The 25,116-nt window shown below is 48.9% G+C and overlaps 2 protein-coding genes across 2 annotated transcripts in view; one reads left to right on the forward strand and one right to left on the reverse strand.

Annotated features, from left to right (window-relative positions):
* Positions 1-25,116, reverse strand: part of Acsf2 (acyl-CoA synthetase family member 2) — a 31,719-nt gene that overhangs the window by 1,097 nt on the left and 5,506 nt on the right. The window contains exons 2-14 of the mRNA XM_026386794.2: positions 12,147-12,342; positions 11,656-11,784; positions 11,360-11,413; positions 10,847-10,965; positions 10,533-10,698; positions 9,895-9,990; positions 9,586-9,743; positions 9,222-9,313; positions 8,848-8,924; positions 2,714-2,821; positions 1,166-1,317; positions 260-401; positions 52-162 (exon numbers count right to left, since the gene is read on the reverse strand). Of these exons, the coding sequence (XP_026242579.2) occupies positions 52-162; positions 260-401; positions 1,166-1,317; positions 2,714-2,821; positions 8,848-8,924; positions 9,222-9,313; positions 9,586-9,743; positions 9,895-9,990; positions 10,533-10,698; positions 10,847-10,965; positions 11,360-11,413; positions 11,656-11,784; positions 12,147-12,342 (1,600 nt within the window). The remainder of the gene's footprint in view (positions 1-51; positions 163-259; positions 402-1,165; positions 1,318-2,713; positions 2,822-8,847; positions 8,925-9,221; positions 9,314-9,585; positions 9,744-9,894; positions 9,991-10,532; positions 10,699-10,846; positions 10,966-11,359; positions 11,414-11,655; positions 11,785-12,146; positions 12,343-25,116) is intronic.
* Positions 4,744-8,641, forward strand: Chad (chondroadherin). The gene is made up of 4 exons (XM_026387068.2): positions 4,744-5,561; positions 7,345-7,508; positions 7,760-7,905; positions 8,113-8,641. The coding sequence occupies exons 1-3, from the start codon at positions 4,788-4,790 to the stop codon at positions 7,899-7,901; spliced, it is 1,080 nt and encodes a 359-aa protein (XP_026242853.1). The 5' UTR covers positions 4,744-4,787; the 3' UTR covers positions 7,902-7,905; positions 8,113-8,641.

A 25,116-nucleotide genomic window follows, 5' to 3' on the forward strand; every position in this document is an offset into this window, starting at 1 on the left:
TGTGAGGGAACACTCAGGGGTCGGGGAGATGGAGTACGCTGAGGCTCCCACCTTCCCTTTGCAGAAAGCTTTGATCTCCTCCTCAGTGGTGGTCTCCCCACTCTTTAGCCGGATGCAGGCACAAATCTCCTCCCCCATCCGGTGGTCCTTCACTCCCACCACCTTCCAAGGTCAGAGACAAATATCAGACATCATTGTTTTCCTGCTTGTTTCTTGCTTCTTGGATCACACCTGGGCTCACCTGGCCTGGGTGCCTCACCTGCACTTCTTGCACCTGTGGGTGTGTGTGGAAGAAATCCTCAAGTTCTGCTGGGTAGATGTTCTCACCGCCCCGGATGATCATGTCCTTAGAGCGACCCACGATCTTGCAGAAGCCCTGCTCGTCCATGGAGGCGATGTCTCTGTAGGTGAAGCCGAGGAATGCCCTCTGTTCTCTGCTTTAACTGGCTCCCTTGCTCACTCATTCATCAAACATTTATTGAGCACCTGCTATATGTCCCCCACGGTTCTAGAAGACCCAGCAGGAATAAGACACATTCTCTGCAACTTATAGTCTAGGTAGGAAGGCAGAGAACAATAAACTAGTACAATACCTATCACATATTTTCTCTTTCTCTTTCCCTATCTGTGCATTTGCTTTTCAAGGCTGGTTTCTGTTTCATCATTCATGTCTTAGATCAAAAGTTTCCAGAGGCCTTCTCTGACCACCGACTCTGAGGAAAGCTCCCCTCCCCATTACAGCCACCTTTTCTCCTATTGTGCACAGCATAGAATCCCATTTAATTTTTTGATGTCCAAAATAATCTGTCTTCCTCTTCCAGACAAGTGGGAAGTAAAAGCAGGGTCCTTTTTATCTTGCTCTCCATTGGGGCAACAGCAACAAGAACAATGCTGGCCCCTAGGAGGTGAGTACTAAGAATGTGCTGAGCTAACAAATGAGTGACTGAATCAATCTTGGCTCCAATTTTGGGAATATGGCTACAGCACACTATTCTGGTGTCTTGTCTCCGTGCTAGGTGTGGTTACCCACGTTGTACACATTTTGGAAGTCAAGTCTCCAGGATGAAACACCCACATCCTCCTTGTGCTAATGTTTCCAGCTCAGTCTCAGAACCCACAGTCTTCCCTCAGTAGCCGGAGTCTCTCCCCCACCCTGCCTTCTCACCCTGTTCGATACCACTTGTCCTGCCCAACTGCTTCAAAGGTCTTCTGAGGCTCTCCCCAGTATCCCTGCATGACGCAGTACCCTCGGATGCACAGCTCCCCGGGCATGTTCAGCTCGGCCAGCTCCCCCGTATTCACGTTCACGATCCGGGCCTGGGACAGGTCAGCTTCAGGCTGGGGCCACCTGCCCACTCGTTCCAGGACTGGCAGCCCTCAGGGATGGGGAAAGCTTTGCCTCCCTTCACCCAATAATGAAGTCCCCTGGCTCTGCCCATCACAGCCCAGGGAAGGGGGAGAGGCCAGAGTAGACTCATCACCAGTCAGAGACCTGAGCTGGGCATGAAAGATCAGTCAAGGCCAAGGTCAGGGGTGCTGAGGGAAGAGGAGGCAGGGAAGGAAGCTTGTGGAGGGCCAGGCCAGCTAAAGAATTATAAACTGCAGAAGGGAAGGGAGTCTCCTCTGACTTCCTGTTAAGCACCAAATAAAGAAGCCAAGGAGGGTAGTGTGGCAGTGCCATGTGATCAGGAGGGGCAGTCTGAAAGCCTAGTACAAAAGGAACCACACACAGCCAGGCGCGGTGGCACATGTCTACAATCCCAGCAACTCAGGAGACTGAGGCAGGAGGATGGAAAATCCAAGACTAGCCTCAGCACCTTAGTGAGGCCCTAAGTAAATTAGCAAGACCTTGTCTCAAAAAATAAAAAGGGCTGGGGATGTGGTTCAGTGGTTAAGAGTTCCTGGGTTCAATCCCCTATACCAAAAAAAAAAAAAAAAAAGAAGAAGAAGAAGAAAGAAAGAAAGAAAGAAAAAGGAGCCACAGCCAGTGTGTCTTGGTTTGTGCATCCAAATATGGGCATAAATATGTCAATTCCAGTCTACCTTCCAGTTGGGTATCCCAATGGGGGTGGCAGTGAGGCTGTCAGATATGGGAGGGGCTCATATTCCTGCATACTCACTTCCCATGGGACTGCTCCAGTTGGGAGGGTAGGAGAGAGGAGATGCACCAGAGGAGAGGTGAGTTCCAAGGGAAGCAGCTGCATGGAGCCCCTAACAGTAACCCCACAGGGACAGAGAAACTGGTATGGCAAAGGAGTCATGGCTGGGATTTTGAAATTGAGATGAGCTCCGGACAGTGTCTGGGATGCAAGGGACCCCCAGAGGGATAGGCTGCTTGGGAAACCGTCTACACCCAGTCAGAAGAGCAACTCCACCAAAGCAAGAGGCAAGAGTCAACGGGGGAGAAAGAGCTAGGCAGGAAAAATCTCTGTGCTCTGGCTCCTCTTTGAGGCTTCCCTGGCTGCCCTGAAGCAGACAGTGGGCTTGGCAAAAACACACCTCAGACAGGAAGGGAGGCAGCTGGCAGCTGCTCAGGGCCTCTCTCCCAGCTCTTCCCCTTTCAGCCCACAGAGAGCCTTGGCCAGGCCCAGCAAAGATCCTGCTTCTAAGGGCTTTCAGCATCTTCTGGGAACTGTTGGGACCTCTAATGGAAAGCAATAAATGTCCCCGAGTGGTGGAAGTTGAGGTCTGAGGGTCTTGGTCGGGGGCTCACCTCCGTGTGAGGCATAACTCTGCCCACACTCTCTGCCTTCTGCTCCAGAGTGTCCTCAGGGAAGTTCATGAAGGTCACAGGACTGTTCTCTGTAGTTCCATAAACAACCTAGAGGGTCCAGAAAGGGGGTTTGATGGGAGCTCAGCAATTACAGAGGGATGGGTGAGCTACTCAGGGCAGGTGAATAGTAGGAACTGAGACATCATTGGTTGATAGGGGCCCGGGAAGGGGGCAGAGACATTGATCTCTGCAGGGGTCCCAGATCTGAAATAAAACTGAGACCTGGGAAACCATTCTGTCCTAGCCAGGACTCTCAGTCCTGCTTCCTTAGAGCAGTCACATGTCTGTCTGTGGCTCCTGGCATTACCAACATCCTAGACTTCTTTCCCCCATCCACATGCTGCCTTAGCCCCACCTTCCTGATTTCAGGCCACAACATCCTCTATTCCTTCCTTCCAAACCGAACGCCCCATAAACTTGATGAGAAAGCCAGTCCACCTTGGCCAGCTAGAAGTGGCACAGATGCAACCCACCCCCAAAACCTGGGACAAGTGCCTGACCTTGGGGTGGGTGCCCCAGAGCTCTGCAGAATTTCCTGTAAATTTACTTTCATCAAAATAAAATACAACCAGAGCAGGGATTTAAAACGCCTGTGGCACACACAACCCCCAGCCCCACCCCTGCTCTTTCAGTGGTTGGAACATCCTGAGCATCAGAAAAATCAGAAGCCAGCCTAAATACCATCAGAGAATGTTCTAGACTACCCTGTATTCTACTAGATCTTTACCTGTGGTCCCCCATCCCCCTGTATCAGCTGGTGTGGCTCTGGCACAGCTGGGATCTAGTTCCTCCCTTACCCCTCAAAATGGACAATATCTCCTGCCAGGCAGCCCAGAGCTTACCTGGGACCAGAGCTATGACCTTCCTGCTCACCCTCCCCTGTCCACAGGAATCCGGACACGGTGGCTGGCAAGTGGGCACACAGAGACCTGACCCAGCTGGGGAGGGCTGCCCACAACCTTGTGCATCTGGCGCCTGAACTGGCCAGGGCTGATCCTGACCCCACCTCATCCATCCTCACAGTCCTGGGGCCACTGCCCAGGCGTGGCCTCTGCCAAGTACACCTCGGCGCCACTCGGCTGCCACCCTGAGACCCCTCAGGGGTGGGTCCTGACCACTGGGAGATGGGGATATTTTGGGGGAGATCTAGAAGGGGGATGGTACAACTGTGTTTGTCCCGTGGCCTGTGGTCTCCGAATGTTTTGCCAGTTCTGTGGGTCACTTCCCACGCCTCCGCCCCCAAGTTCCCACTTCTCTGCTTAGACTTCAGCCCTAGAAAAAGGGTGGGTGCGCGGGTCAGAATCGCAAGCCTAGGACTAGAAGAGAAGAGTCAGGGAGGAGCCCAAGGATGAAGGAGCTCCTTAGGGTCGGCTCTGGAGTGTCTAGCCAGAAGGGGGAGCCCGACGCCAGAAGGGCTCTCACGCTCGGCTGGCGCAGCACAAGAGTCCCATTAAAGCGCCGCCGGCTTGCAGACCACAGCGAGACGCTTCCCGCTGTCCGGCCCCGCTTCCTCTCTCCCCGGGTTCAGGGCACCCCGCCGAGTGTGCATTGGGTGGGGGAGACGTGGAGACTCAAATTTGAGCAAACAAATAAGTTCGGGGAACGCCTCCTCTCCGGTGTAAACTTGGGGCTCTAGACACACCCATGATCGCCCTCCCCCCCCCCCCAAAAAAAAAAAAGCCCAGGGAAAGGAGGTAGGGGAAGAAAGGGCAACTCATCTGAGAGCAGGCAGCAAAGGTCTCAGACTGAGGGGTACGGTCTTGGCCCCCCATGCATGGTGGCCAGGTGGGGGAAGGGCCTCTGGCCCTCTCGCCATGGAGGGCGGGGGAGAGCATCTCTGGGCGCGAGGGAGTTAAGTCCAGTGGCCTCGATGCTCCACGTAGTAGCTGGCTCAGGCCGCCGGCTGCGGTCAGGGCCACCGTATAAATAGGGCGGGAGACCCGAGCGCCCAGAACTTGCCGCTGCCCGCACCTGGCTGTCGCTGACCCTAGCCCCGGCTCCAGGCATCCTGGCCATGGCCCGCGCGATGCTCTTACTCAGCCTCGGCATTCTGGCCAGCCTTCTGCAGGCGCTGGACGCCTGCCCCCAGAACTGCCACTGCCACGGAGACCTGCAGCATGTCATCTGTGACAAAGTGGGGTTGCAGAAGATCCCCAAGGTGTCAGAGAAGACCAAGCTGCTCAACCTACAGCGCAACAACTTCCCGGTGTTGGCTGCTAACTCGTTTCGGGCCATGCCGAACCTCGTGTCGCTGCACCTGCAGCACTGTCAGATCCGCGAGGTAGCCGCCGGCGCCTTCCGCGGCCTCAAGCAGCTCATCTACCTGTACCTGTCCCACAACGACATCCGCGTGCTGCGTGCGGGCGCCTTCGACGACCTGACTGAGCTCACCTACCTCTACCTGGACCACAACAAGGTGACCGAGCTGCCCCGCGGGCTGCTGTCCCCTCTAGTCAACCTCTTTATTTTGCAGCTCAACAATAATAAGATCCGTGAGCTGCGCACAGGCGCCTTCCAGGGCGCCAAGGACCTGCGCTGGCTCTACCTGTCAGAAAATGCGCTCAGTTCTCTGCAGCCAGGAGCTCTGGACGATGTAGAGAACCTCGCCAAGTTCCATCTGGACAAGAACCAGCTATCCAGCTACCCCTCCGCCGCCCTGAGCAAGCTTCGGGTGGTGGAGGAGCTGAAGCTGTCCCACAATCCCCTGAAGAGCATCCCAGAAAACGCCTTCCAGTCTTTCGGCAGGTACCTGGAGACCCTCTGGCTGGACAACACCAATTTGGAGAAGGTGAGTGCTTGACTGCAGAGCTCTGCCGGGCTCCTTCTTCTCCCCCTGAAGGCTGGGAGCTAGGACCACAGCCGGGCACCATCCCCTCTCCTCAAATTCCCTGTCCCTCTGGCTATCTCAAGGCAAGGAGCTCTGCCACCTCTCCCTCTTCTTGTCACATCCCCACCCTAATCCTTATCTGGCTGCCCTCCCAGGACTCCTGCATCTAAGAGGAGAGGGGCTACCCTGGCCCCACAAATGGCCTCTTAGGAGCCTCTGTAGTGCTCCCAAACCCCCACTGTGAGCAGTGCCCACCTCTTCCGGTGGGGCCTTCCTCCCCTCCTCTGCTGTTTTTCCCAGTCTCCAGTAAACCTACCATCCCATAAAGAAAGGTTTGTTTATTGAGAAGGCTTCCAGAGTTTCTGGGCAAATCAGGCCCACAAAGAGACCCTGTTCCTGGTGGGGGAAGGCCTGTGTGCTAAGGTGGACTGGGGGGCTGGGGAGTGAGGGGGGAGCAAATACCTGAGGAAGACCTCTACACCCCTCAGAGGTCCTGGTGGATGTGCTGCCCCCACCCCCACCAATACACACACACACACACACACACTTACTCACTCACGCCATGACATTTTCAGGTTCATTCTACCTAAGTAGGGAAGTCAAGACATGGGGACCAAAGACTCCCTAGGCTGCAGAGCCATATGAAGGAGCAAAGGCAAGCACTCCATTGTCAGCCCTTTGCACTAGACAACCCACAGGAAAGCCTGGGCTGTGTGTGCTTCACTGTCCCCCAGACTGCTGGCTGCCTTTTGCCCATTCTAGTCCCCAGACCCATCTCCTGTGTGCATTCTCACTTAGTTCTTCTACCCCTGGGATGCCAGATCTCTTCCTTGGGACTGGAAAATCACCCTGGGACAGAGGCTTCAGACAGGAGGTTTGGGTGGGAGCCAAGACAAGGTAGAAGGACAGTCTGGTCACTAGAGAATGTCACACCCTAACCTAGGCTGTTGGAGAAGGCACAGACATGGAGAAGATGACAGAATCCACCTGGGCAGCAGCCAAACTTTGCCTGATTGGATGGAGCCTGCCAGGGCTTGCCCTTCTGTAGCTCAGACCCCACCCTCGCTGGTGGTGGGATCCTCTATGAGCCACTAGTGCCAGAGTGGCCTTTTGGTGGGCAGCAGAACAGCATATCAGGGACTGATTTGGGTTAGGGGCAGCCAGACAGAAACAGTCACGCCTGGGGCCAAGATGTGGGCACCAATGGAACATTTCCTCTGGAGCTGTCCAACTGGCCAATGTTTTCACCAAGGTGGCTCCACAAATAGTGTCTGGCAGGCAGTGAGGATAAAGCTGGGGGAAGTCCCAGGACCCTGGGCTGTGGGCAGCCTGGGCCTCTGCCTACCCTGCCAAACACTGACCAGGTTCACCGTGTGCCAGTCTGAGCTCCTGGGGACAAATTCTGGCTGCCTTAGCAGCCCAGTATTTGCACAGGCAGTGTGGTGCCCAGGGGAGGGGTGTGGGGTGTGGTCCTAGGGCTACTATTTACTCTCTAGTGTGACTCTGGCTAAAGGGACAGAACTTTTTTTTCCTTTTTATCATCTGCTGGTTAGAAACAACACCTCCTATCTCAAAAGGGCCATGGGGATTAGCTCGTCTAGATAACTTGATCACTCTGCTTTGAAAACTCTTCAAGGTACCAAGGCCTGTGTCCAGGGGAAGACCCTGCTCCTCTGTGGGGACAGAACTGGGAAAGGCTGCACATAGGCTAGAGCACTCATTCCGGCCCACCTTACCTCCCTAGTTCTCAGATGGTGCCTTCCTCGGTGTGACCACGCTGAAACATGTCCATTTGGAGAATAATCGACTGAACCAGCTGCCCTCCAACTTCCCTTTTGACAACCTGGAGACCCTCACCCTCACCAACAACCCTTGGAAATGTACCTGCCAGCTTCGGGGTCTTCGGCGGTGAGAATGTTCCCATGTCACCCACAGAATCTCCCCTCATGTGGTCCCGCATTTAGCTATCCTGGGCACACATTCCAGATTTGCTAGTAAGCACGGGACCCTGGGAGCCTCAGTTTCCTCATTTGTAAAATGAGGATGACAGCTCCAGTCTACCCAGAGGTCAAGTCCATCCTGGCCCTATAGCTCACTGTCCCTTCCCCTCAGTATTCCCACACACTTTCCCCAACCCCAGCAACTTTCTGTTTCTCCAGATGGCTGGAAGCCAAGGCTTCTCGCCCAGATGCCACCTGTGCCTCACCCGCCAAGTTCAAGGGCCAGCACATCCGTGACACAGACGCCTTCCGCAGCTGCAAGTTCCCCACCAAGAGGTCCAAGAAAGCAGGCCGCCATTAAACAGGTGGGGGCTGGGCAGGCCGGTCCCCCTTTTTCCTCTTTGGAGATTCTAGCAAGTGAGCTGGTATCACTCATGAATCCCCCACCTCTGCAGGAGGGGAGAACTGGTGTTCCCCTCTGGGAGGAAAAGATAGTGCCCAGGACTCCCACTGTCCTCTCTTACATTGTCTATGATGTTGGAGTCCTAACACCCATCCCCACCTCACCACAGGTCCTGACTCAGCCAGTCCTGGTGACTGGCCTCTGCCTTCTGCCGGAGAGACTACTGACCTTCCCACCACCACCCGCTCCTCCCCTCAGCCTCTGCTGATGCACAGAGCTGCCCACAGCGACACACGTCCTGGCAGAGGGCCCTGGGCACTGTACCACCAACCCAGCTCCACCTGACAGAGTGCAAGGGAGGACCCAAAGCCCCTCTCAACCATCACGGCTGGCCCTGTTGTGGCTCCTCTCAGAGAAGCTGGTGTCAACACCCCCGAGTCCAGCAGAATCAGAGCAGGGTGATCATCAGGATGGTCACCCTCCCAGAACCATCCTTCTTCTGTTCCCTCTCTCCCTGCCATTTGGAAACAAATATCAGACCCTTAGCCCACCCCCTGCTTCCAGAAACGGTCTCAAGCCCTTCCCCCAACTCTGCCAGCCCCACCTGCCAGGACGCTCTCACAGGACACCAGTGCTTGGCTGCACATCCTCCCCTGCTGCGTTTCTGCCCCAGATTTCTATAAGTATAAATTTATGGATATATAGTATTTACTCCCTGGTCACCTATCTCCATGCCTCATCAGGTGCTGAAGAGGCCAGACTGTGTTTTCTCATTTCTGCTTTCTGGAAAGAGGGCTGGCCTAGGGGTCACCTTTGGAGATCTGGCCTCAGTTCATCCCCAGACCTGTCATTCAGTCCTCCCCCCACCCTCCCCTCACCCCCAGTGACTCTGGCTGCCACTCACCACCAGCTCCTTCATGTTCATTTTGTGGATGATGGCTCGGACCAGCTCTGGAGGTGCAGGGGACCCGGCGATCACACCTGAATCAGAGAGCGAGGCTGACACAGCTCCCCCTTCTCCCAGATCAGTGGACCCCCTTTACCTACTGCTGGTTGATCCTGGACCTTCTTTCCTTCTTTCCCTGATCCTGGGCCTATTTCCACACCTAACATCTGGCCTGCGCCTGGTGTCCAGGGACACTGGGGATTTGCCTCCCTCTCACCCATGTTTTCACAGGGCCCTTCCTGTCCCCCTAAAGAGAAGACTGGCTCATCCAGGCCAGTCCTGGGGGAAAGCAGCCCCGTCCCCATGCCTGGCCATCCTTGGCCCTACCCCACCTCCACATAAGGATGATAAGTCGTAACTGGAGAAGTCGGCCTGGTTCATAATGTCCACGAACATCGTTGGGGTGCCAAATATGGAGGAGCCTCTGTGTAAGGGGAGGGTCTTCAAATTAGGCTTGGGAATCGAAAGGAACTCCCTCTTCCCACCCCACCAGAACCTCATTAAGGGCCAAAGCCAAAGCTGTGGGGAACAAGCAGAAGCTCAAGGCAGGAATTGGTCTTCTCCTGGGAGTCCCCCACGACCCCATCCCAGGTCTTATGACTAGAAGGAGGAGACATTTTGGAAAAGGTCAGGGCTCAGGTGCAAGGACTAGGAGAATCTCATCAGCCCATGGGTAGCCTGTCTACCAGTGCCCACTTCTCTCTGGTGATGGCCTCCAGCGCCTTCTTGCCATTGAAGCTCGGAGAGGACAGAAGGAGAGTGGCACCGTACATCAAACACACCATCGTGCCCCCCACGGAGCCCAGGCAGTGGTACAGGGGGCAGGGCATGACCACCCGCAACTCCTCTGGTGGCTAAAGATGGAGACATGAGGCTGAGTCTATCATGGGAGTAGAAGCCCCAGAAGCCAGTTCCTCCAGCCAGCAGGGGGAGCCCAGCAAGCTGTCCCGCTCTGCCCACCTCCCCACAGCCTCCAAACCTTGCCCCAGTCCAAACCCATCTCACCTTCATTTGCATTTTAAGGCGCTGGCCTATCATGTTGGAGTTGTTCACAATGTTGTAGTGGGAGAGGGTGGCCCCCTTGGGGCTGCCTGTGGTTCCCTACGAAGACAAGCAGGTGACACCTTGGCCTGCTTTCCCCCATCTCCTTCCCACCCTCGGCCACTGCCCAGGATCGATGCCCCAGATCCATTTGCTTCTCTGGTATATGTACCAAAGGTCTACCACGTGCGGCGAGGGGCCAGATGTGGGGATCCAGAAATGCGAACGAGAAGGACTCAGTGCTCATGTCACTCCCATGTGACTCACGTGAGGAAGCCCACTAGCCATGGGGGCTGGGACAAATTCTCTCTCTGGGCCTCAGATTTGCTTCCACTAAAGGAGGGACAGGTTCTACCAACTTTAAACTCTGAGCCCTAGTGGCTCAGTACATCTGTACCACACTGGGGAGCAGGAGGGCCAGGAAAGGGTCGTGTGACAAGGACACCAGCGATTTTCCAAGGCAGAGCAGAAGGGTAGAGGCCAGTGTCAGGAGAGTGCCTGCTCTCCTGACTTCCTGTGGTCTCCCCATCCCTGGGAATGGGTCACAGAGGGAGGGGGCATGTGTCAGCTGGGCTTGGGGCCTGGGGACCTCTATGACCTACCGAGGTGAACTGGATGTTTATGGGGTCATGGCAGGACAGGAACTGCTGGGTGTGTTGGAGCTGGGCCAGATGCTGCTCTGTGCTACCAGCCGCCACCACATCATCCAGCAGCAGGGTCCCCGGCAAAGGGTCGTCCACGGAGATGACTGTGGTCAGATCTGGGAGACTGGGGGATAGGGAGGATGGTGAGAAGCAGGGGCTGTGGGTAAGTTAGGGGTTGCTCCAGGGGATGCCAGCCCCACCCCTGGGGCTTGATGGAGGGTAAAGGAGTCAGGGATGCTTCATGGTGCTCCCCAAATCCAGGATACACCTACCTCTCACTCTTTAAGGCCCCTGGCTGGGCCTTTTCAAGCTCTGGACAGATCTGCTTCAAGATGTTGTAGTATTGCTGGGTCTTGAATTGCTTGGGGAATACGAGGGCTTTGCAGCCCACCTGTGGAAGGGCACCCCCCCAACTTATGATCAGCAGGAAGCCCCAGACTAATCATCTGCTCTTTTGCACATGGGCATCACTACCCTGATGTGCGCAAGCACCATCCTCTGACCCACACACCGGCCGCACCTGCATGCACCCGACTCCACAGCAAACACACAACCAGCTCCAGACACCACACCCTGAGACATGGGCCACACACGCAGAGCCACACTGGCCCATGACCACTGTGATACACACGTGCTCCCCAACAACACACACGCCAGCCTTGTGTCTGGCCCACCACCAGAGGCTTGGGTCCTCCTTCCAACCACAAACAGCTGGGGGAGGGACACCCTTGCTGCATGGCCAGGTCTGGCCCCTGAGCCAGGCACCAGCAGGGGCCCTGAGCTACCTTTTTGAGGACATACTCCAGTTCCATAGCCTGGTAGGCTGGGTTCACAGACACCTGGGGGGAACAAGGAGGGAATGTCTGTCCTGGGCAGCCACTCCACCCTGCAGATGGCCCTCTACTCTCAGAAGGCACGAGGTAGCACACCACCCGGTGTACGTGGTGGGCTTTAAGAGACAGAACTACCCGATCTGAAACCAGCCAGGCACTGGTTTGGTTCTGGGGCCAAGAGGCAGGTGGGCTCCTCTTGAGTGGCATTCCCCCCACAGATACCCCCTGCACCATGCAAACCTCCTTACCAGAATGATGCCTGCCTGGGCAGTGGCCAACTGCATGAGCACCCATGCATAGGAGTTGGGTCCCCACATGCCCAACCGGTCACCCTTGCGGAGGCCAATGCTCAGAAGACCAGAAGCAGCTTTATCTACCTGGTGCAAACAGATGGATCACAGAGGGTGAGATGGGAGCAAGCAGGAAGGGGCCCATGACTCTCACCCTCAGCCCTTGGCCCAAGGGTTCACATCAGAATCACAAGGAATACAGGGACAGGCAGATTCGCCTCAGTGGAGCTCTGGGTGGAGCTCGAGGTACACACGGTTAACAGTGCTCCAGGAGCTGCTGAGACAGACCCTCTCTGCCTCAGTTACGTCTGCTTCTCTTGCTGTCCCTTAGGTCCTCAGGCAACGCCACCACACTGCCCATCATCATGTCCCACCCTCCAGCTCCACCCACCCAGGGAAGCCTGGGGACTGGCACCTGCCCCCTTCGAGGGTTCAAGGTCAGGACCCACCTCTTCCTTGAGCTGGGCGAAGTTCAGCCTGACGTTTTCATGGAGGACAACCAAGGCCTCTCGGTCGGGGAACCTCTGTGCTGTGGCATCAAGGCACTGCCCCACAGTCTTGTTGCTAAGAGGGAAACTGGTGTATCCCTGAAGGTAGCTGAAGCCCCCGACGGGCAGAGGGGCGGTGCGTTCCAGCTCTCCGGAGCTGTGGGGAGAGGGTCACGGTCTGAACTGTGCCAAGCTGGCCCTCCCTGCCAACAAGGACACCCAGCACACCCAGCCTGGGGTCAGACTGCCAATGTGTCGGAGCAGAGTTTTCTCTGGATCTTTTTATAAGCCCAGGACACTTCCTGTGATGCTTCCCCAACCTCAAACAAAACCCCAAGGTAGTAGAATGGGGACAAAGCCACCTCAAGTAGGGGATAAGGGTTCTTCCCTCACCTGCCTCACCTGAAGGATAAGGTGCCCCAGGAAGCCTGTGGGAGACCACTTATACACACACAGAGATCTTATGAAGCATGCCTGTACCTGTACCCCCAATCCCTGCCTGCCAGGAAATAAAGAGGTCCCTGGGCTCCTTAGAAACCAGTGAAGCCCATGCTTGGACCCAGAGTGGGAATCCAGGGCCTTGGGTTCTTTGATGGGCCATTGTTTCTCTCCTCTGGGTCTAAAGTTCAAAGACAGAATAGGCAAAGGGTTTAGGAGGCAGATGGCGGCCCTAGGAACGGTGGTTGGAAAGATCCTGTTATTTGACAGACTGACCAAGTTGCAGCAAGAATCTTCCCTCCCACAGATGAAGAAGAAAGTCCCTGTGTTCTGAACGGCACCTGGGCTCAGGCTCCCAACCCTCAGGTGACACGGCAGAGCAGAGGTAATTGTGACAGGAAAAGAGGGGGAGTATTTGGACCACATGGTGATCTCAGGCACCACAGGGCAACAAGACAGAAGGAGATGGTGCCTCAGTAGCAGATGTCCCGTGCCAGCCACAAGTGGACTGTCCCTGAAGAGGAAACGCTCATCTCCTTTATGTCTAATGTCTGAGGTTACTTTATATTTAAGGGTTTTATTTATTTGTTTGTTTGTCACACCTGACAGCAGAATGCATTTCAATTCGTAGTACATATATAGAGCAGAATTTTTCATTACTCTGGCTGTACACAAAGTAGAGTCACACCATTCGTATCTTTATCCATGTACCTAGGGTAATGATGTCCATCTCATTCTACCCTCTTTCCTACCCCCATGCTCCCTCCATTCCCTCCCTCCCCTTTGCCCTATCCAAAGTTCCTCCATTTTTCCCATGATCCCCCACCCACCCACCCCCATTATGGATCAGCATCCACTTATCAGAGAAAACATTTGGTTTTTTTTGGAATTGGCTTACTTCACTTGATATGCTCCAACTCCATCCATTTACCTGCAAATGCCATGATTTTATTCTCTTTTAATGCTGAGTAATATTCCATTGTGTATATATGCCACAGTTTCTTTATTGCCTAAGGTTACTTTAATATACAGTGTGAAACTGATGTGACTCCATTTTTGAAAATAAATAACAGCAGCTTCTACCTCAAGGCCTGTCCTAAGGAAGGGGGCGTGACCCTTGTCCTAGGAAAAACCCACAGAGCACTCCTAAGCACATACCCACCCTGCTGAGTTGTTTGTCTACAAATAACAGGAGAGATCTGCAGCGGTGCCAGGTGGCCCTGACTCAGTCAGGCTAGGTGAGGACCCATAGCAACCCCCTAGCAACCTCCAATCGGCATGAGACAGGGAAAATACCTGGGATGCCAAATGACCCTCCAATAGTTTATGGTGGTTGATAACATGTTGGGAAACCATGTAGTTTAGCAAGTACACCCCTCGTGGCCTAAATCAATCATCAGTTCAAACGAATCCTCCTCTTGTACTAACCAATCACCCCTACCCAACTTGTTCCCGCCAGTGAATGTGCTAATCAACGTTAAGAGCTGTTGTTTGACTTTCCCACGGTATGGAATGATTTGCTGTGTAATGTTGTAACGCATAGAGTATCCCCCCAAAACCTATAAAATCTCACTGAACAAAGGACCGGGATTCACTCCCTGGGACCACTACGTCGGAAACAGTTGTGAGTCCAGGCTCAAGCTTGCAATAAAGACTCTTGTGTGATTGCATCAGATTCGGCTCCTGGAGGTCTATTGGAGTCCCAGGAATCTGGCATTACAACAGAAATGTATTTGGGGGGCTGGAGTTGTGGCTCAGTGGTAGAGAGCTTGCCTGGCATGCATGAGGCACTGGGTTCGATTCTCCGCACTGCATACAAATAGATAAAACAAAGGTCCATCAACAACTAAAAAAATACTTAAAAAAAGAAAAATGTTATTAAAAAAAAAAGAAATGTATTTTGAAAGACATTCAGGTGAGAATATGAATTCCCTTCTCCTCCTGGTAAGGAAGCTGAAGGGCAAATAAGTCAGATGCCTGCAGGGATGGCAAATAACTGAGCTGAGGCAGGGAATTCAGTGGAACTTCAGCTGCCTCAACACCTACAGCCAGGTCTGCCGCCCTGATCCAGGGAGGAGGCATGGGAAGGGGCAATTCCTGCTCTTTCCACTTTGAATTTATTCCCTGTCTGACCATTAGAGACTATCTGGTCTCAAATTTTATTTATTCCACACAATATTTATTTTTTTCTACTAGCTGATCCCAACACATGGACTAGAGTAGGGCCTGGCAGAAGGGAGACAGATGGCTCCTCCAGGGAGTTAAAAGAGTTCTAGAAACTCATATATATATATATATATATATATATATATATATATATATATATATGCCACATTTTCTTTATTCATTTATTTGGTGAAGGGCACTTAGTTTGTTGATCCCATAGCTTAGCTATTGTGAATTAAGTTGCTATAAACATTGATTTGAGGCTACTGTATTGAACTCAGCTCCTGCACTGGGCTCCAATTGACCAGACTGAAAATCAAAATGGAGTCACCCATGCTGAAGTTCCACATTGTCAAACAAAATTAAGCCGTTTATATGAACTTTCAGGATACCAGGAAAAAAAAATGAGAAAACAGCCTAATTTCCCACAGGCCAGTTTCAATCAGCATGATAATGATCTTCACTCAAAATATGGGAATCTAAAGTAATCTAATCTTAACCCATCAGCTATTTTTCTACAGTTCTATCTCCCTCTCCTCAGTATACAAGGAAAGTAACTTTGAAATTTGTTCTTTGTTTTTGCTTTCCCTTCTCTGTCTATAAGCCCAACCTCTTTGGCTCAGTCCATTATAACATTTCCTCTATTTTAGAGAAAGTAGTTGAAACAGACCCCCTCTGAAATGAGGGGAGGAGCAACTTTCTGATAACTTGTTTTGTTGTTGTTGTTGCTGTTATTTGTTTCTCTTTCTTTCTTTCTCTCTTTTTTTTTTTTTTTTCTTGCAGGATTTGAAACAGCCCCTTTTGAAATTAGAGCTCCAAACTGATTTAACTTCTGAACTTCCTCCACTGGCTGAGCACAGACCAAGGAAACTGAAAATGACCAGTTCCCTGGCTGACTAAATCTGCTGATGTCTATTTCCTGTCTTTTGTTGTATCTTGCTGTCATTTCTATTCTAAAAGCCGGCCTCATCCTTGAACTCTCTGAAGATGGAGACTGAGATAGGAAGCCTCCTCTATTTTCCTTCAAAGACAGTTTTGAATAGATCTGACTTCCTGCCAAGCTGACTCCCCCGAGTATTTGTGGGGTACACAAGCAGTAAAGCTCTTGCCCCGCATATAACATACGGTTCCTGGATTCTAGGACTGAAAATAAAGCCAACTACAATGTTTAAACTAGCCAGGCATAGTGGTATGCGCCAGTAGTCTCAGCCACTTAGGAGGCTGAGGCAGGAGGCTTGAGTTCAAGACCAACCTGGACAACATAGCGGAACTCTGACTCAGGAAAAAAAAAGAAAGAAAGAAAGAAAGAAAGAGCTATTTAAACTAAATTTTAAAGATTTTCCTTTGACAAAGTAAAAACCTATGCATAAATATTTATAGCAGTACCACTCACAATAGCCCAAAGGTGGAAACAACCCAAGTGTCTAGCAACAATGAATTGATTAACAAAATGCCACATATGCATTCCCAGTGGAGGATTATTTGGTTATAAAAGGGAAGGAAGCACTGATACATGCTACTGCATGAGTGAACCTGGACAATATTGTGCTAAGTGAAAAAAAAAAGTCAATAACCAAAGGCCACATGTTGCATTATGCAGGTCTAACATGATCCCAAATACTCACATATTTGTTGTTGTGGTAAGAACATGCAATATACTCTGCTCCTGGGGAATGTTAGTCTCACTTTAGCAGAACTCATTTGTGAGTAATGGACCTCAACTGTTGGACTCCAAAATACATATAGGATGTGGTAGCACACACCTGAGGTCCCAGCTACTCAGGAGGCTGAGACAGGAGGATCGCTTGAACCTAGTAAATTTAGAACTCATTTACTATGTGGTTTAGGTGCCTCCTCTAATCAGCGTATTTCCTGTGAGATTTATTCTTGTTATTCTCCCCCTCTTTTGTGAATTAAAAAAGAAACATCTGGGGCTGGAGTAGTGGCTCAGTGGTAGAGCACTTGCCTGGCATGTATGAGGCTCTGGGTTTGATCCTCAGTACCACATGTAAGTAAATAAATAAAACAAAAGATCTATTGGCCACTAAAACAATATATATATAAAAGAAGCATCTATTTGTGTGACAATAAACCAGGTGATTCGTGAAATCTTACTGATCATCTCCTTATTTTAACCATAGAAAACAGTATAATTCCATGTATATGAAATATCCAGAACAGACAAACCCATAGTCAGAAAACCACACCTATAATTCCAGACACTCAGGATACTGAAGCAGGAGGATTGCACATTTGAGGTCAGTCTCAGCAATTTAGCAAGTCTCTATCTCAAAAAATAAAAAATATATGGGGGTGTAATTGGAGGTAATTGGGTGTAATTGTAATTTGAGGTACAGTACCCCCTTGGGTTCCATCTCTAGTACCACAAAAAGAAAAAGAAAAGAAAGTAGATTAAGTGGTTACTTATGGCTGGGGAGGATGGGAGGACAGAGGGGTGGTAACTAAAGGATATGGAGTTTCTCTGTGAATCCATCAAAATGTCAAAATGTCTTTTCTTTCTTCTTTATTTTTTAAATTATCTATCTATCTATTTATTTATTTGTGTGTGTGTGTTGAGAGCTACAGCTGAAGGGGCCCCAGCAAACTTCCAGCTGATTGGCTCACCATGGCCCCAGCAAACTTCCAGCTGCCAGCTGATTGGCTCCTCTGTGGTGATGCTCATTGGGCTGTTTCCCCGTCCTTTCAGACCACGGAGCTGCTCATTGGGGGACTCTTTTGGCTTCGCCCACACGACACAGCCAATTAGCCTCAAGAGCAGGAGGTGGGGGTATGAGAGGCTTGTGGGAAGCCGGTGGTGGCAATTGGGCTCTTAGGGAATTCCTGAAGAGCTCATGGGGTACTGCGTATGTTCTAAAAATAAAGTTCATTTCTGCTTGATAAGTGACTCCCGAATTGTGCCCAGCCAGACTGCGGCGTGTGTGTGTGTGTGTGTGTGTGTGTGTTACTAGGGATTGAACCCAGAGGCACTCTACCACTAAGCCACATCACCAGCCCTTTTTATTTTTTATTTTGAAATAGACTCTGGCTAAGGCGCTAAGACTGGCCTTGGAATTTGCCATTTTCCTGCCTCAGCCTCTTGAGTTACTGGGATTATGGGTGTGTACCACTGTGGCCAGTTTTTGAAAAGAAATAATCCTATTCCTGAATGTAGTAGTATTTTCCTTCTAGAGAGTTCCATTAAATGAGAAAGTAATTTATGTGCTCTCTGCAGTTCATAGCTCACTGTGACTATTCGTTCTCCAGCCCATCTCAGACAGGGATGCCCATTCTCCAGGATTAGGAGTATATAGAAGTTCATGGCGCATTGCTTGCTACTTAGAATATAGCTTACTAGACTCTAGGCTTTGGTCCAGAAGACAGCTCAAGACTGCTTTCAGGAATATTGCTCCTGTAGGAAACTAGAATCCACTCCATGACCATCTGCTTCACAGTACAATTTCCAAGAATGTCCGTGGAGACTTTTAAAGGCTAGCCAGGAATGTAATGATTCTGTTTTATCAAAAAGATAAGCACTCTCAGAGGGGAAGGCAGAGATGGGCAAGCCTACAGGGCACATGAGCAGGAGAGAAAAGAACACTGAACTCTTCCTCTGTAAAGCCGCCCAGGCAAATCATCCCACTAGTCAAAGGAGCCAAGGCTTTTACTCCTGTTTTACAAATGGAAAAAAAAATGATAGAGAAATTAATACTGAAAAAAAAAAAGATGATACAAACAGCTTTATCATCTGATCACGGTTTTCCACTCCACTAAAATGACCAAGTGATGTGCACAGGTCACAATGGCTGTTGAATCTGCAGCAACTTCACAGAAGAGCAGAGACAAATGGCCACTAAGCATAGGAAAATTTGTCTGTCACAAATCAAATCAGCACTTCAAAGAGGCATTTGTCCCCCAAGAGATAAGCAAAGATTAAAACTATTGATATTATATCTGCAACTAATCTTCAAACAATGGCCAAAATGTATCTCTGTTTGCAGAGAAAGGGGGTGCAGGCCACGGGAGAGAGACCCACTGATCTGTTAGCATTGAGATTTGAAACTTAACCCTCAATCATTCATCTAGATTATTATGATATGGAACCCCCCAAAGCTTTTTTCCCCCAGCATTGGAAATTGAACCCAGGGGGCACTTTACCACGATAGCTCTATGTTTTTATTTTTTATTTTGAGACAGGCTTTCACTAAGTTGCTCAGGCTGGCCTTGAACCTGCAATCCTCCTGCCTCAGCCTTCCAAGTAGCTGGGATTACAGCGTGACATTGCACAGGGCCCCAAAATTATTTTTATTATAACTTTATTTTATTTATTATGTGGTGCTGAGAATCGAACCCATGCCTCACACATGCTAGGCAAATGCTCTTCCACTGAGCCACAACCTGGCCCCCACAAAATTCTTATTCCAAAAAAAAAAAACACATGTAAATCTGTAGCTATATAATATAGAGAAGAAGCTATTCAGCCTGTCTGATACTGTAATAAACATAAAGTCACTAGAGGGGAAAATTAACCAATTAGCAATCCTTTGCCCAAACCACATTGCTGTCTTTCTAAAGGAGTCTATGTTTAATTTCAAAATTCCATGACCAGCATTCTCATCACACAGCCCTCCTAGGCATGGTATTAGACAGCAGCTTCGGCTAAATGAGAGCTCAGCCTGTATTCCTGCTGGCGTGATACCATCAGTAAGACAGTTTACCCCAGGATACGATAGAGTACTGGATTATAATGATGCTACTGCTATCTAGGGGCTGGGACTGTAGCTCAGCCCCTGTTTAGCAGGCCAGGGATCCTGGGCTCAACCCCCAGCACTGGAGAAAATAAAAAATGAGCTTAAGTTTCCCTGATTAATAAAATGGTTATTCATCTCAACATAAAAACAAGAATGACTGATAATACAGAATGTTGGTGAGGATGTGGAGAAATGGACCAGAGTGTAAATTGGTAAAAGACTTTCAGAGGACGATGAGCACAGGAGCCACGAAGACTATGAAAGAGGCTTTAGCAGCCCTCACCAGACTGGCCTCCTCCTTGGTTCCTAGGAATTGGAGAGAGGCTGATCGTAAATCAAGAAGCACTTATATGTTGATGATTCCAGCAAGTTGCCTAAAGAGATCTCAAAAGAGAGCCTTCGAGGTCCCCGCAATTTGTAGCAAATTATTTTATTAATTCCAAGTGATTGTTCAATTCTCATGAAATTTGCACTAAATTTTGCAGATGGGGGAATGAGGCTCAGATAAATGCTATGCCTCACCTCAAGCCCCGGAGACTGTAAACAGCCAAGCTGGGACCCAACCCCAGGACTGTCTGGCTTCCAAGGCCTTGATATAACACAAAATGAGTTTTGATAGAGGCTTATGCCTTAAAAAGGACTTCCACACGTGCTTCCTATGATTCTCCTATTAGTCCTGGACCACATCTTTTTGCAAAGGAAAAAGCAAGAGGTCTGACACTGATGGGTGGCAAATACGGACCCTCTCCTAAGCCTATTGCTCTTTCTACTGCGGCCCATTCCCAGCCTCCTCTGGAGACCCCAGTGAAGGCCAAGGTCCACGGAGATCCTCTCCAGGGAGGATTCCTTCAGCACCTGCTCCTGTAGGCCTCATCTCTTGATGCCCTCAAGCATACCCAAACTCTTTCCCTGACTTATTTGTGGCATCTGATTCCTGAAGTAGCCACCCGAGGTAAGGATGATTGCAAATACCTAAACAAACAGATCTAAGAGGACAGTGTTTGCTTTGCCTCCTGTACATATTACCTACTGATGAAGGTATTTGGAACTTGGAGCAGAGGTTGGTAGGTGGACCTTGCCCTTGCAGGAGGCTTGAGCTGCCTCGGACCCTGGGCAAAGCCTCATAATCTTTCAGGAACAACTGGGGAGGAAGGATGGGCAGGACTGGTATGGGGCCCAAGGAGCTGCAGGAACATCTCCCAAACTGAGGTCAACCACCGCTTTCCTGGAAACAGTGTCACACCAGGTCACAGAAAAGCTTTTGAAATGATATTGAAAGTAATATCCTGTTTGGTTCCAAGTCGCGTAGACTAACACTGACCTCTGTCCCTTCCTCTCACTTGTATCTGATGCAAGTTGGTTCCCAGGTCCTAAGAAAAACATACACCATCAAAAATGCTAAAAGAGGGCTGGGGCTGTAGCTCAGTGGCAGAGCACTTGCCTAGCACGTGGAAGGCACTGGGTTCAAGCACCACATAAAATAAACAAACAAAATAAAAACATGCTGTTCATCTATAACTACAAAAGAAAAAAGAAAATTTTAAAAAATTTACAAAGATTAAAAAAAACAAGGCTAAAAGACAAGCAAATGCCTATGTTTATGAATTTCATTTTAAATATGAGACAAAGGATTGATACTTAGCCTGTATTAAAAAAAAACATAAATCAATAAGGGCAAATAATCGGACACAATAAATGGGCAAAGAAAATGAAGCGAATAGTCACAGAAGACATAAATAATAAACATTTCAAAAGATGTCTAATCTCCCTGGCAATCAGGGAAATGTAAATCAAAACCACAATGAGATACCCTTTCACCTCTGCCAGAGCGCACCACAAGCACTCCGGAGGTCAGCAATACTAAGTATCTGCAGCCATATAGGAAAAGAGCAAAACGTGTTTGCTGCTAGTGGTCACAGTAGCACAGCTTCTCCTTCCATAGCAATATCTAGAATAGCTGAAAATGTCAACTCTTCAGCACAGCAATTCTACTGCTAGAGATATAGTCATGCAATGGATGAATATGTCACAGGTAAAATGAATAACCTAGATCTACATGTGTCAATGTGAACAGATCTCAAAAGCACATACTACGAAGTGAAAACACAAGGAACTAGCATGCAAATTTTTTTGCTATAATCATAAAAGCATAATATGCATTGGTTATGAATACAAAACCTAGACTAAAAGCACTTATTACTCACATGGTATGATTATAAGTGCTTTTACATTCTTTTTTTTTTTTCAGTCATTTTGTTGGTACTGGGGAGTGAACCCTGAGGTGCTTAACTCATTAAGTTGCCCAGACTGGCCACAAACTTGCAATCCTCTTGCCTCAGCCTCATGAGTCACCATTGTGAGTATGCATCTTATATGAAATGCTTAAGAAAAATACAAAGGGCTTTCTGAGCATGGTGACGCATGCTTATGGTCACAGCTACTGGAGAGGCTAAGATAGGGATTGCTTGAATTCAGGAGTTTGAGGCCAGCGTTGGCAACATAATAAGGCTCTCTTCAAAATAAATAAACAAACCTAGGGGCTTCATGGCATCCTAAGGAGGGTATCTGAAACATCAGAAAGACTGAGCCACCTCCTGGCATGGACAGGAGACATACATTTAAAGCAGAGAAGAGCCCCAATCTGTCTGTGAAGTTCCTGGGCCATACTGGTAGGAAGCCTCACATGCCCCTCCACTACTCTGTGTGTTCCAGCAAAATGATCCAGTGCATCTCTGAACTCAGAGCCATTGAAAGACAGGCTCTGGAGGGTTCTGAAAATGGAGGACTAGAGAACCCCACCATATGGTAACTGCTCTCAAAGACCGAATTAAAATGACCGTTCTGCAGCGTGATGAAGTAGGAAGGCTGTGGGAGAACACCAGAAACCAGCTCAGAGACCAGCAATCCGGTGAAAACCAGAAATGCTGGGTTTTGGAAGAAAGAGAATTAATAAAAGGACTAGATTGCAGCAGCACCTGGCATGTGGTGACTCAGTGGGGAAGGGGATACTCCCCCCCAATGACCTGAAAGAAAGTTTTCCAGTGAGTGTAAGAAAAACAGGATCCTGGGCTGGGGATATAGCTCAGTTGGTAGAGTGCTTGCCTCACCTGCACACGGCCCTGGGTTCAATGCCCAGAAAAAAAAAAAAAAGGAAAGAAAGAAAGAAAGAAGAAAGAAAAGCAGGACCCACTGTCCAGCAAATTTACAATCTGAGCAGGAAAAGCTGAGATACTGCAAAGTGAGCAGCGGCAGGTGTGGACAGAGTCCGGATTTGGTGGAAGTGGGGAGCAGCACTAGATTAAAAATCCCTGCAGGCATCCTTCACTTTTCTTTTATCTTCCTCTATTTATTTTTATTGGTCTTGTTCTTGGTTTGTTTTCTTTTGGGGTACCAAGACTTAGCACCCAATAATGTTTTACTTTTCACTGGATTGGTGGGCACCCAACCTGTGTCAACCTGAGCACAGGTGTGAAACTGTAACATGGACTTAGGGGAAGCTTTAGGTATTGACCCAGAGCAGCAGCTTCCAGTCCAGGGATCGGCACAGCAGAGACTAGCAAAGGGCACTGTCATTTGAAATTGGTAGCCCGATCTATGGGCTAAGGAGCAAGGACTGACATAAGGTAGAACTGGGTTGGGTCAGGATTAGGTGGAAAGCTGCACCCACAGCATCATACTGTGGACCTTGCCACCTCCCCAACACCCAGAAGTAGTTGGAGAATCTGCTGAAGTGGCCTGGGCACTTTCCACACAGCCCCCACCCACCCCGCAGCACATGGACTGAGGCTCTCAGTACCAGGAGTCCTGGGTAATCCAGGTTGATTCACAGGCTCCCCAGGTGAGAGGGTGGGCAAGAAGCCCCTGCTCCTACCCCCAGAAACAAAAATATCATCAAGCTAATCGAGGGTGAATTCTTTTCCAAAAGGATAATGCTCCACCAAAACATGTTGGCAGGCCAGGAGCGGGTAGAGCTCAGTATACAGACTCCCCTAACAAGTTTGGCTAGTTTAAGTCAAAGCTATGAAAGAACAATTATACTACTAGAATACTACAAATATTCTCATAGCTGGGGGTATTATAAAATTGAAACCCTTAAAGAAATGTGTCTACTTTTAAAACCTCACCAGGAGAAAACTGAATTTTTTACGTTTGTTGTTTAAATATCTCCTCTGCTTTCTTCAATGATCCACTCATCATTCAAAAGTGTATTGTTCAAACCAGGTGCAGTGGTACACGCCTGTGATCCTAGTGGCTCGGGAAGCTGAGGCAGGAGGATCGCCAGTTCAAAACCAGCCTCAGCAATGGTGAAGCGCTAAGCAAATCAGTGAGACCCTGTTTTTAAATAAAATACAAAATAGGGCTGGGGATGTGGCTCAATGGTTGAGTGTCCCTGAGCTCAATCCCCAGTACCCCCACAAAAACACAAATAGTTAAACAACATAGAACCTCTGAAAATTTTGTAGTTCCTTAATAATTGAACCCACAAATATCAAAGTGGATGAAATCCCAAAGAATTTTAAAAGTTGATTGTTAAAAGGATCAATGAATTTTTTAAAAAATCTAAGGAATTAACTAAAGGAGAAGAGAAAGAATATCAAAGAGCACTTTAGTAAAGAGAGATTCTCAAAAGAAAAGAATCTTGGCAATGAAAAGTTCAATAAATCAAATGAAAAATTCAGTTGAAAGTCTCTCAACTAGATCAGATCAAGTAGGAGACAAAAATCTTGGAGCTTGAAGAAAAGGTGGCCAGCCTTGAACATTCAAATCATATTAAAGAAAAATAAGAAACTATGATCCAAATATGCAAGAACTCTGGCACAAAATTAAGAGACCAAACTTAAGGCTAATAGACATTGAGGAAGGAGCAGAGATACTGGTTAATGACATTGATAGCTTATTCAGTGAAATAATAGCAGAGAATTTCCCAAACTTTGACAATGAGATGAGCATTCAGATAAAATCAGCTAATAGAGCTTGGAAGAGAATAAGTCTCATTAGAAGACTAGATAAGTAAATGAGAATTAGGATCAAAACAAATCTTAGAAATAAATCAAAATTACAGGAAATATTACAAATCTCTATAGTAGCACTGAATGTAAATATACTCGTTTCTCTAAGTAAAAGACATAGACTAGCAGATCGGATTAAAAAACAAGGCCCAGTGGCTCAGCAGTAGAGTGCTCACCTGGCAAGTACAAGGCACTGGGTTTGATATTCAACATCAGATTAAAAAAAGAATAAATAAAATAAAGGTACATTTAAAAAATGCCCAAAGCCCAATGACACATTGACTGCAAGAAACACACATCAAGGGCAAAAACATCTACAGATTAAAATAAAGTGAGAGGATGGGAAATGATGTTTTCTTGTCTCAAAATAAGAAATAAGGGGCTGAAGTTGTGACTCAGCGGTAGAGTGCTCGCCTAGCATGTGCCAGGCCCTGGGTTTGATCCTCAGCACCACATAAAAATAAATAAATACAATTAAGTATTGTGTCCAACTACAACTAAAAAAATTATATATATATATATATATATATATATATATATATATATATATATATATATTTTAAAAAATAA

This window comes from Urocitellus parryii, chromosome 7 (assembly GCF_045843805.1).
Source record: "Urocitellus parryii isolate mUroPar1 chromosome 7, mUroPar1.hap1, whole genome shotgun sequence".
NCBI classification, from domain to species: Eukaryota; Metazoa; Chordata; class Mammalia; order Rodentia; family Sciuridae; genus Urocitellus; species Urocitellus parryii.